Below are 13,551 nucleotides of genomic sequence, written 5' to 3' on the forward strand. Positions count from 1 at the left end.
ATAATACACACAAGAAATAGGACATATAAGCACCCACCTAATTATTATTTTTAATATTATTTTCTTGGCAGTCAAACTGCCGACGCGTTCATGTCATGTGACATGCACACGTCATTGTAATAGTATTTGGAAGATGAATACACAACGCAGAGTTTGAGAGGACTAAAAATTAGAGTACTAATGGTCAATAGCGAATTGTAAGTAGGAGTTGGGTTTCAGTTCAACATCTGTGGAATGTCACTCCTGAACTCAGAGCAACGTGTTCTACGTGGGCCACGTTTTCATTGGTCTGTACATTGAGTCTGGAGTTGGATACTTGTTATTTGGCCATTGGCCAAGTTGTCCTGCAAGGACTTCTGATTGGTCAACCCCAGGCTAGGGTGGGGGGTTATAAGTGGCATCCTGTCCTTTGTTCTGAAGGGGGGAAATGCTGAGGACAGGGGGAGACTGAACATCTGCCTCCCAGCATAACATCTTGATTTGTCCTCTGAATAAACCTATTTTTCTCCCCCTGATTTGCTTTGGAGTTTGTGTTATTGAAGAATAGACATAAATTGCTAACATCATGTAGATGTTGTTTACACGTGACACTTACATGTTACGTGTCAGTTTAATATTTCATATCTGACAATGAACATGTACATGAAATGTCCATCTTATACAATTAAAAAAATCTTATAAGACAACCCTATGCTTAGCATGACAGTAATATAGTACATGTAGCTAAAATAGGCCTATCACAAAGAACAGTAACAACTTGTTACTGAATAAGGCTGTAATGTAACTGTGGGAAAAGGGAAGGGGTCTGAATACTTTCCGAATACACTGTATTTCAGAAATAAATATGGACAGCACCCAGTGCTGAAAGTTGAGTAGGCCAATTTACTAAAAGCTTTGTTGGAGCCCTATTTAAGAAATACGTAGGGTAGTCTTACCTGTTTGACAGACCCAATTATGCTATATTGGTCGTTATTTCCTCCAATAGGGAGTCTCGCCAGATCTTTCCAAAAGTGCTAGGAAATCAAATGCATCATCATTTTTACCCAGGCCTATTATTTTCCCATTTCAATCTTATATGACAACACTATGCTTGACATTACTTCTATCAGAAATTTTGCATGGAAACCTCATCTGCCCTAAAAGTCCTCGCTTCCGGTCCTAAAAGTCCTCGCTCCGTGAGAGAAGCAGACATGAAAGAGAACTTTAGCCTACCGATGTCAACTAGATTTTTCATCCATTCATCATTCTATTGATTTCTAACATTATTATGGTGAGCAAGGCTTCAATTCGTATTCTAGAGTAACAAGTAGGCTAATGACAAGAGAAGCTGCATGTATCCTATTTTTGTTGACTAACAAATAGCCTACCAAATGGCAGAAATTATCAGCAGAAACATATCAAAAAAACAATAGAAATTAAATGTTTCAAGTTGTCACATGCACAAGTACAGTGAAATGCCTTTCTTGCAAGCACTAAAAATAACAATGCAGTAATCAACAACAATGTAATACAACAAATAACATGAGGCCTAGTGCTTATTTGACTCTTTTTCGCACCTTGCTTTATTTGAAAGGATTTGACGATGGTTAGTTTAAGACTTAGAGGAAAACAGTGCAGCGGGTCATGGTAGGCCTACACAGTTGAAGACATCACGCAAGGGCTATAAGCAAAGCAGCAAAGTTGATGGATACCTTAGACACAGTGGATTGATGCATGTTGTATATATTACTATTGTTATTCAAAATGTGCCTGCAGTGCCATATAAGACATGTCAAACTCAGAGGGCCGAGTGTCCCCGGGTTACGCTCTTCCTTTGTACTTGATTGTTGAATTAAGGTCACTGGTTAGTAAGGAACTCTCCTCACCTGGTTGTATCTGTCTTAATTGAAAGGAAAAAACAAAAACCAGCAGACACTAGGCCCTCCATGGAATGAGTTTGAAACCCCTGATGAAAGAGGACACTGCTTTTGAGCCTAAAATAGAATAAAGAAATATGTAGACCCTCCCGCAGTTGAGACTTTACGGTATTATAATAGCACTATGGCTCCAGGCGTCACACAGACGCTAGTCAGGCGTTCGATAGCCAGATGGTGGGGCTATTGCTCCTCCTGAATTCAGGCCTGTGATACTTGGTAGCAGCAATGACCAACACTGTGTGTGTGTCTGTGTGTATTCTAGGTTCCCTGCTGATCTTCTCTTCACAAGTTCCTCCAGGGAGCTGTGGAGGATGGTGCGCATTGGGGGACAGCCTCTGGGTTTCGGTAAACTACCTTTTAATCCATCCTCTGAAAGACCCACTATAAGTATGTTAGGATCATGCCCAACTCTAGCCTGGGTAGACTGATACTTATACTGATACCACAAATACTTAATTGTTGATCACTCCATCTCTCTTCTCTTCTCCAGACGAGTGTGGCATTGTTGCCCAGATATCCCAGCCCTTAGCCGACAACGACATCTCAGCCTATTATATCAGCACCTTCAGCTTCGACCATGCCCTGGTGAGCAAGCCTTTAGCTGCTGATGTGACACCCACTGGCACCCAGCTTTACTCTACAGAACATGGAGTATAGAACTTTAGAAGAGGGTATGTTCTGATTCTGACCAACAGAGGGCACTGTTCACCCCTGGATAAAGGGTAACGTGTAGTTTAATGACTGTGATTAGTTTTTTTTTATCCAAGAATACAGTAGCAGGTGTTTGCAACAGGGCTTATAAACATCACAAGAACGTCAGCAGTGCTATCAGATGACAGAATGAATGTTTGATTTGTCAGAGGATGCTAAATCAACCGCTTCCTGTGGACTTTCCAGCTTTTGTTGGTTTGACGTGTCTTCTGCACTATCTGCATAGTTGACACCTGAATGACACCGATAGTTTGACGTGAGATACCTGACTAAGAGATAAGCTGTCAGTCAGAATGCTTCTCATGCTGAAGACAATCGGGTTATAAATGGAAAACCATCCACGTCGCGGAACCTGACATATTGGTCCTGGACACGCTAAACACCTTCTTCGCCCACTTTGGGGATAACACAGTGCCACCGACGCGGGCCGGCCGAGGACGGTAAGCTCTAGTTCTCCGTGGCCGACGTGAGTAAGACGTTTAAGCGTGTTAACCCCCTCAAGGCTGCCCGCCCAGACGGCATCCCTAGCCGCGTCCTCAGAGCATGTGCAGACCTGCTGGCTGGAGTGTTTACGGACATATTCAATCTCTCCCTATCACAGTCTGCTCTCCCCGCTTGGTTTAAGATGTCCACCATTGTTTCTGTACCCAAGAAAGCAAAAGTAACTGACCTAAATGACTATCGCCCTGTAGCACTCACTTCTGTCATGAAGTGCTTTGAGAGGCTAGTTAAGGATCATATCACCTTAGCTGACACCCACTGCAATTTGCATACCCCCCAATAGATCCACAGATGATGCAATCGCCATCGCACTGCACACTGCCCAATCCTATCTGGATGAGGAATACCTATGTAAGAATGCTGTTCATTAACTACAGCTCAGCCTTCAACATGTGGCGGTCATGACATTTTGTCAGCCGGGGATTGTCAAGCAAATAACTGCCGGTCTCAAGGTAATTGACTGTTAATTACGTGAACACATTTAGCCTACAAGCCACAGATGTAGACCTTTGGAACATCTACATTTAAAAAAAAAAAGTATAATAAATCAATTATTTATTTTGGGTCGTAGAAATATGATATGAAGGGTCAGAATATTCAGAAGGCCAGAATAGCGTACGCTGAGTTGTCTGTTAGGCCCCAATATGGCTATGGGCTACACTAGTTCATTTAGCAGACAAGATATGCCTAAAAATCTGTTGTATTATTTTATAGTATGTACAATACAATTGAACTGAATAAAATAGAAAGGTAATTTTTTTCAAACGATTTCCAAGGAAGTGCGCACATGCGGATATTCTGTGTTGAGCGGTTAACAAAGAAACAGGTCCTCCTATATGCAAAATCTAGAGTTGTCTTTGCAACTTTAGTTGTGATACAAATGTTGGGTTATATGTTTAGATGTTTAATACATTCTAAGGCTGCATGATGCGACTAATGATGATTTTGAAAAAAGTTGCATGAAAGGCATGAGCTCTGCTTAGTTTTTTGTGCAGGCTGCATACACTTCATCAGTCTCTCATGCACAATTTAACAAGCACTTGATAATCTACTAACCAGGCTTCCAGCGTAATGCCATCTAATAAATCCATGCCTTTTGCAGCCAAAGTGGCTGTTGTGCCCTTGGGCTGAATATATTAATTTTAATTCCCTTCTCCCAAGCACCTCTCAAGCACCTCTCCGAAGCACCTCTCCCTCACATGGCTCGCTCAGATATCTAAATTCTTTTTAGCCAATTTTCGTCACGTGATCGGGTCCTTCTCACAGGTATCTCATCTACAAAAGTAGGCTACAAGTGAATACCAACATATTGGAACGCAACTGCATTCTGAATTCTGAGACGCATATTGAAGATGTTAGAAGAACTGTCTACATTTAACCTTCAACAAGATGAGTAGGCCTAACGAACATTAAAAGCACTAGCCTATGTCAATCTACTCTTCCCCCATTAGTACAAAAGTTGACCCATTCTAAAAGTTGTCCTTCTGTGCAATGAATAAATATTCCAAACCTACTCTGGGACAGTTGTGGGACGTGGTAGATCCCAAATTAAAACAACCACTCGCATTAAATAAAACACTTTTAATGCAACACGTTTAGCTTTAAAGGTTGATAGACTATTTCTTCACATTTATAAGCGCAGCAATGCGCACACAGCAGATGGCTATAAGCGCAAATATTCAAAAATGCAATTAACTAATGACCAGCAGCATCAGAGCTTGAAGAAGCCTAGTTACCATGACTAAACGGTCACGATTGGTGACCTCCGGTGTGGCGGTAATACTGTCACTGTAACAGCCCCACTTCAACCCCATAGTACCTTCCAAGCTCATCATTAAGCTCAGGACCCCCGGTCTGAACCCTGCCCTGTGCAACTGGGTTTTGGACTTCCTGATGGGCCGCCCCCCAGGTGGTTAAGGTTGGCAAAAACACCTCCACTACGCTGATCCTCAACACATGGGCCCCACAAGGATGTGTGCTCAGCCCCCTCCTGTACTCCCTGTTCATCCATGACTGCGTGGCCACACACGCCTCCAACTCAATCATCAAGTTTGCAGATGACACAACAGCAGTAGCCTGATTACCGACGACAGACGAGACAGGGAGGAGGTGAGGGCTTTGGCGGAGTGGTGCCAGGAAAATAACCTCTCCCTCAAAGTCAACAAAATGAGGAGCTGATCTTGGACTTCAGGAGACAGCAGAGGGAGCACACCCCCATCCAAATCGAAGGGCCACAGTAAAGAATGTCTTGTTAACAAACTATAGTTTTGGCATGTCGGTTAGGACGTCTACTTTGTGCATGACACAGGTAATTTTTCCAACAATTGTTTAGACAGATTATTTCACTTATAATTAACTATCACAATTCCAGTGGGTCAGAAGTTTACATACACTAAGTTGGCTATGCCTTTAAACAGCTTGAAAAATTCCAGAAAATTATATGGCTTTAGAAGCTTCTGATAGGCTAATTGACATAAATTGAGTCAATTGGAGGTGTACCTGTGGATGTATTTCAAGGCCTACCTTCCAACTCAGTGTCTCTTTGCTTGACATCATGGGAAAATCTAAAGGAATCAGCCAAGACCTCAAAAACAATTGTTGACCTCCACAAGTCTGGTTCATCCTTGGGAGCAATTTCCAAATGCCTGAAGGTACCACGTTCATCTGTACAAACAAGTATAAAATATAAACACCATGGGACCACGCATCCGTCATACCGCTCAGGAAGGAGACATGTTCTGTCTCCTAGAGATGAATGTACATAGGTGCAAAAAGTGCAAATCAAATCCAGAACAACAGCAAAGGGCCTTGTGAACATGCTGGAGGAAACGGGTACAAAAGTATCTATATCCATAGTAAAACGAGTCCTATATTGACATAATCTGAAAGGCCGCTAGCAAGAAATAAGCCACTGCTCCAAAACTGCCATAAAAAAAGCCAGACTATGGTTTGCAACTGCACATGGGGACAAAGATTGTACTTTTTGGAGAAATGTTCTCTGGTCTGATGATATAAAAATAGGACTATTTGGCCATAATGACCATCGCTATGTTTGGAGGAAGAAGGGGGAGGCTTGCAAGCCGAAGAACACCACCCCAACTGTGAAGCACGGCAGCATCATGTTGTGGGGGTGCTTTTGCTGCAGGATAGACTGGTGCACGTCACAAAATAGATGGCATCATGAGGAGAGAAAATTATGTGGATATATTGAAGCAACATCTCAAGACATCAGTCAGGAAGTTAAAGCTTGGTCGCAAATGGGTCTTCCAACTGGACAATGACCCCAAGCATACTCCCAAAGCCCTGACCTCAATCCCATAGAAAATGTGTGGGCAGACCTGAAAAAGCGTGTGTGAGCAGGGAGGCCTACAAACCTGACTCAGTTACACCAGCTCTGTCAGGAGGAATGGGACAAAATTCACCCAACTTATTGTGGGAAGCTTGTGAAAGGCTACCTGAAATGTTTGACCCAAGTTAAGCAATTTAAAGGCAATGCTACCAAATACTAATTGAGTGTATGTAAACTTCTGACCCACTGGGAATGTGATGAAAGAAATAAAAGCTGAAATAAGTAATTCTCTCTACTATTATTCTGACATTTCACATTCTTCAAATAAAGTGGTGATCCTAACTGACCTAAGACAGGGAATTTTTACTAGGATTAAATGTCAGGAATTGTGAAACTGAGTTTAAATGTATTTGGCTAAAGGGTATGTAAACTTCTGACTTCAACTGTATATTGTGTATTCTAGTCAAGGCCATCCTATTCAACTATTGCTGTACATATACAATTGTATCCTACCTATTAATCAGACTATATACACTATATATTCTATCCACATACTGTCCATTTTTTGTCTTTTATCCCGTCCTATATACTTCGACATTGCTTGTCCTAATATTTCTTATTTCCATTCTTTTACTTTTAAATTTGCGTGTATTGTTGCGTATTTAAGTGATAATACCTGAGAAGCCGGTGTTTGGAGGATATATTGGCACGGGGGTTGTTAGGGGCGTGACTTTGTCCCGGGCCTGCAAACCGTCGGGCATTATCACTCTTATACAACTGGTTACCAATTTTTTTCAAATAATAATTGACATATTGTATTTAAAAAATGTTATTTTGATTAATTTATTCATATTATTTCATTCTTCAAGTAGATATAATCCCGACACACATCTATGTTTGCTACACAAGTGGGCTGGTCATTCGTTCTATCTGTTCTGTTCGTTCATTCTAAATGTTCCATTGCCATACTGGTTGGCAATGTTCTTATCCCTTGGTTGCTAGCTAGCCAACTACAGCTAACTTAGTAATGTCAAAAAGAATAACAGCAAAATAGGGACATTTGCGTTTGTTTAAGGTGTTTTATATTGACATTTATTTGGATACATCTATATGCGCCCGAGTGGATTATTAATCGACTATAAATGCCTTTTTTAAAACTTTTTTTGCGTGAACTGGTGCACGCATGTTTTGGGGCAGGGCTAGTTGAGAGGAAGTGATAGCCAGCCTGCCTTACTGTGTGTGTGTCAGTCAATCACTCAGTTGGGTCTGTACTCTGACTGAGTGATTGACTGATACACTCACAGTCTCTCTCACACTCTCACTCACTCTCTCACACACTCTCACACACTCTCTCTCTCACACTCACACTCTCTCTCTCACACTCTCTCTCTCACACTCACACTCTCTCTCTCACACTCTCTCTCACACACTCACACTCTCTCTCACACTCGGTAGGTAGGTAGTGGTTAGAGCGTTGAACCAGTAACCGGAAGGTTGCAAGATCGAATCCCCGAGCTGACAAGGTCAAAATCTGTTCTGCCTCTGAACAAGGCAGTTTACCCACTAGGCCGCCATTGAAAATATGAATTTGTTCTTAACTCACTTGCCTAGTTAAATAAAGGTTACATAAATAAAGAAATGAGCTAATGAGGCACGATTTCGCCTGGCATGGAAAATGTGCTCACTCGTCTGGACACTGTCGTTCAGAGGAGCTAACCAACTACACAGCTAACATAATCACATCAAACTGAAGCTGGAAAGACTGCAAACTAGCTGCATTTCATTTCGTTTTACCTTTTTTTAAATGACATTTCTTTGTACATTATGGCAGCTGATTCATGATTCATGTCGGAGAGACAGCAAGGTTTATACAAATCTCCGCTGTTAAACTAAAATGTTAGTCTAAAAGAAATGTGAGAATGACAAGATGATTTTTCTAGTGGAGATCAAGTTTATTAATTGCCTGGCTGGACTGATGAGACCGTGGATGGATGGAACAGAATAAATAGGCATTTCAACGTCATAGATTTAGCCGGTGGTAACTTGTGGAAAGACAACAGTTGGAATGTGGTTTTAATCTATCAGCATTCAGGATTAGACCTGTTGTATAATGTTAGATATTACTGCACTGTTGGAGCTAGGAACACAAGCATTTCGCTACACCTGCAATAACATCTGCTAAATATGTGTATGTGACCAATAACATTTGATTTAAGATGCTGGTGGAGTAGGAATTGGAACCATATTCCATTCTGTTCTCTTCTCCTGTGTTCTACTGTAGGTACCTGAAGAGGACATAGTGAGTGTGACTGAGATGCTCCAGCAGCACAGGAAAGAGCCAGCCTGCTGATGGCGACCTGACGGCTTGGTCCATACTACTCCCCTCTCCGTGTCCTGGGGCAGTACAGGGCTGAAGAGAGATGCGAACTCCGTGCCTAGACTAGCACTGCAGCGTGAGCAGTATTAACCATAAACTTTGTTGCCATGACCACCAAAAGCGCTTCAAGGAAGGGGTGTCTGAAGAGAGCATCTTGTCTTCCCAGAATCCCCTGGGAGACGCACTGATTGAACGCTGCCAGGACCCCCGACCAATGCACACAATGGGACAAGGGGATTGGTGAACTGAAGTACAGTTGTGATGATGGTAACAATGTACTTAAGGCCTGCAGGTATAATGCATTATGATGCGGTTATGTTTTCATTAGATGACTTGTTATAGGCATATATAACCCCCTCATGTCTTGTTATCGTCTCATAAAGATCCTGACTAAATAACAGCCATCGAGTCATAGCCCAAGCCTTGTAATAACGCATTATAAAGGCTTGTACATGTTTATAACATGTAATAATGTATAATACCTGCAGTTTATAAAATGTAACCGTGAGGGATTTTCTTATGCTACTTACCTGCTTGCCGCGGGGGGAAAACATGTTACTAGTACGATAAACCACCACTGTCTTCCAGTGATGTTTATATCGTAATGCTGTGTCAGAACGACACCCTTTGTGTCAAAGGTCAAGTTATTTCATGGTTGAGGGAATTATGTGAAGCACAACTTGTGCATTGGTAAAAAATGATTCTCCATTGGTGCTTTTTATTCGCCATATCTTCACAAATTGTACTTGTAAGGCACGTAAATGGGCTAATCGCACCCCAATAACTGAAGCTGCTCAGTGATGTCAGCACAAGTCTTATTTTGGACAATCACATTAGAGAAAAAAGACATACCAAAAAAGTAAAGTTTGAGGTGTATTGGTGGAAATTAGTGTTAATTGTTAAATATATCAGAATTATATTTTCTTGAAAAACGTACGCAGGCAAAACTAGGGGAAAAAATAACATCCCATAATTACCAGGTTAAAGAGTAGCTTTATTCAGTGCCGTGATGCAGTTGCAACATCAATATTTTTTTAAGGGTCAACATTTCTGTACTTCGTCTTATTCTTCAATTTTCTTTTTCAATTTGCACAATTTAAGAAATGTATTATTAAATAATGTATTGGTTCTGGACTTCATTATGGATACATTGTCACATCATTTTTTCCCCAGTTAACATTTGATTGTTAATTTACTTTTGTATGGATAAATTTACACTAAAATAGCTTAGATATGGGTTTGAGACATTACACATACTTTGTCAAACTAAGTTATGCAATGTCTTCATGACAACCATTGTGTTTCTTCAGTGTTGTTGAGTGGACTTGTAATCTATATTAGATGAGTGGGTGTGCATTTAAATGGGAGGAGAACGTTCCACACTAAACATGACATTTTTATAGAAATTCAAAGAAAATGTGACATTTCCTTTATTGGTTGTGGTTGAGACACCACTCTTATACTAGAGTTGATCAAGCCATCATAAGTGTCTCCTTCGCTCACCAGCACAGAAGAACTCTAACAGACTTACAATATGTTTGGTAAATATTTTTACTGTACTCTTACAACAACAGTTAACCATTTGTGACATACTTGGATTGTTAAAAGAATAACCTACTATTTGATTGTCAAGTTTTTGTGTGCATGCGTAAAGTGTGTTTTATGTCCCTAAGTATACATACACACTGTATAGCAAACACTGTAATAACCATGTTGCCCTTCACCAGTTTTACTCAGCGTCTTTCTAGTGATCAAGTTGGAGACGGCACGTGCAACACCCCACTCTGGAAATGTGGACAAGTATCAGAAGGCTTTAAACCAAACCATAGCGCTTTCCAAATTGTCAGATCATGAAGCTGGCATCCTCCTGACTAGTTACGTAAGTAACAAGATGGAATTGAGGTGGTTCGGTCAATATCTTTGCCTGAGACCTGATGAATTGCATTAGTGCCCCGGGATAATGACTGGGCTTTATCTCAGTGGGCTAACCCAAGTATTGAGGGCCTGTAGGGAACTGGGGGTCACCGTGACAAACCGTAGTGACGGCCTCTTCTGGTGAATGAATTTCCCAAATTCCTCATGATTCGAAGTGATGACTTAACCATATGAGATCACGTGGGTTTTCTCAGAACTGCCCGTCGCAGTGTCACGGCAATTATTGTTTGAAGCTCAACTTTCTGCCAATATTCCACAGGGTTAGACAGTGATGACTGTTAACCCACATGATTTCATATGCTTTTCTCAGAACTGTATTATTCATGGGAAAGCTGTAACTACTGTGTAACAACCACCGATTCAGATCATAGGCTATAATGGTACCTTTTTACCCTGCTCAGCATAGTTCTGAACTATACTAGAAAACAGGTCAATTGCACAAGGAGAATGTCAGTGAACTGATTTGAATTACCCCCCTCGTGTTTGCAGATGAAACCGAATGGCTTCCTGAACGGCCAGCAGGCCCCCAGCATGGATGGGGTTCCCTCAGCAACCATCGCTAGCTCCACCACTAAGAAGAAGCTTCGGAACATCTCCAACAAAGCCATGATCTTCCACTGGCACATCGACGTGGTAACCAAATACATGACTGACATTTTGGAGGTCTCAGATAATGACACTCAGATTCTTCTGGGCCTCCTGGGGGATTCCAGGGACCGTCTCAAGATACTCTCTGGCCGCGTAGAGGTGCTCCTGCAGATTCTGGACCCAAACACACCCACTACTACGTCCACTAAGCCCCAAGATGTGCTCCGTGATGACTATGAGAAGAAGATCTACGGCTGGGCTGTGCTAAACAGGCACAAGGAATTTCTGGCCATGGTGTTAAAGGAAGTTGCTGGCTTTAAGGATCACAGTGTGTGAGGATTATACGAAGTGGTTGTTTGTCACCCAAGGGTGATTTTAGGATATTTATTCCAAAATAATCAGGTATTTCATGTAACTGAAGAATCGGGACAAAGGCCAACCGCCAATAATATAAATATGAAAGAGAAGAGTGTGATTGCTACACAGTATATATTTTATATATATTTTTGAATTTATTTTTTGTTATTATTTTCGAAACAGTCTAGAACACTGTCTTGAAACAGTCTTGAATCAAATTCATTGGTTTGCTCTTACAGTTATCAAATGTTGTATTCATATTTAAGATACTCAGTTCACTCTCTTTTTAAGCTATTTTGTCCCTACTGCTCCTTGTCTATGGAGCCTCAATTATTCCCTTATGCCCCACACATGGCAGATACATTGAGGTCAATGAGGTAGTGGACGGTAAACTCAAGTAAACCCAGTTTAGGGTTAGGGATCTATTTACCCATGAAGCTCAGGGATTTTGCGCATCAATTTTTTTATGACAACATCCCTGGTTGAGGGTATCCTGGTCGAATGAGTCAAAATTGAAGGAGCATCTCCTCCTGACTGAGCTGATGCACATGGGTGATGGTGGTTGTGGTTATAGAGTGAAGTAGAACCACAGGAAGTAGTACAGGCACTTCCAGGATGATCAGGAAGTCCCAGACAGTGAAAGGCTATGTCTCAAATGGCACTCTATTCTCTAGTGAACTACTTTTGACCAGAGCCCAAGTAGTTCACTAAATTGGGAATAGGGTGCCATTTGGGACGCAGTCACTGCCTCCCTAATCAGTCACATCTCATGACTTCCTTCCTGCATCCTCACACAACACAGATAGGAGGCTGACGTCTGTCAGTTTCATTCTGATGCTGGATACTAAAGCGTTGCCTATGCCATAGATGGTCATTGTATAATACAAATATATGCATCCGTGTACTGTAGGTTGTTTTCGATAAGTGTCTGCTAAATGGCCTATTTAACTGTACACTATATGGGTTTGTGTTTAAACTTGCCACTTTTGGTCTCTTAGCTACGTCAAGTAGTGGTGGCCTTTTTATAAACTGGACATTTGTGTTCAATTTACACACAAAATGTATGTGTTCAATTTGTCATGCGATTGATATGAACACCTCAAAAAGAAGAATCAAATGGGTGATGTTCCCTTCAAGAACTGGAGCTGTAGGTAGTAAACACTGTAAATGTTATATTTATTTAAAAAACAATATGAATACTGTAATGAATGACTACTTTTACTGTGTTTGTTTTGCCATTCATATTAAATGCTCAGTGTAGCCAAAATTCTGTTCTTCCTTTGTTTTGTATGAAATGTGTACAACAGCTGATGAAACAAACACTGTACATGTGAAACATGTGATCAGTGTTATTTCCCCAATAGTTGCCGGTTGAAAATCAACACAGAACCTTCAATTCAGCAGGTTCTGCATGGCTGGAGCTGTGGGTTGACTCAGGACATCACCAGGCAAAAATAATAAAGACTCTAACAAACGTCTATGCCAATAACCGCTAGCTTTCAGGTTACATATTCCTACCATTAAGCTTCTATGGTAATGCACTGCTCAGGTCCTCTTCCCCGCTCCAATTCTAACTGTGGTGTCACACCCTGATCTGTGTCACCTGTCTTTGTGGACGATTTTTATTTATTTCTTTGTAATAATGACAATTACAACAATACTGAATGAACACTTATTTTAACTTAATATAATCCATCAATAAAGTCAATTTAGCCTCAAATAAATAATGAAACATGTTCAATTTGCTTTAAATAATGCAAAAACAAAGTGTTGGAGAAGAAAGTAAAAGTGCAAAATGTGCCATGTAAGAAAGCTAACGTTTAAGTTCCTTGCTCAGAACATGAGAACATATGAAAGCTGGTGGTTCCTTTTAACAT

The 13,551-nt window shown here is 41.0% G+C and overlaps 1 protein-coding gene across 1 annotated transcript in view; it reads left to right on the top strand.

Moving 5' to 3' along the window:
* LOC129826663 (cytosolic arginine sensor for mTORC1 subunit 1-like) overlaps positions 1 to 9,933 on the top strand; it is a 28,062-nt gene extending 18,129 nt beyond the window's left edge. The window contains exons 7-9 of the mRNA XM_055887633.1: positions 2,179 to 2,261; positions 2,407 to 2,501; positions 8,699 to 9,933. Of these exons, the coding sequence (XP_055743608.1) occupies positions 2,179 to 2,261; positions 2,407 to 2,501; positions 8,699 to 8,767 (247 nt within the window). The 3' untranslated portion in view covers positions 8,768 to 9,933. The remainder of the gene's footprint in view (positions 1 to 2,178; positions 2,262 to 2,406; positions 2,502 to 8,698) is intronic.
* The last annotated feature ends 3,618 nt before the right edge of the window (positions 9,934 to 13,551 follow it).

Source organism: Salvelinus fontinalis, chromosome 28 (assembly GCF_029448725.1).
Source record: "Salvelinus fontinalis isolate EN_2023a chromosome 28, ASM2944872v1, whole genome shotgun sequence".
Taxonomy (NCBI): Eukaryota; Metazoa; Chordata; class Actinopteri; order Salmoniformes; family Salmonidae; genus Salvelinus; species Salvelinus fontinalis.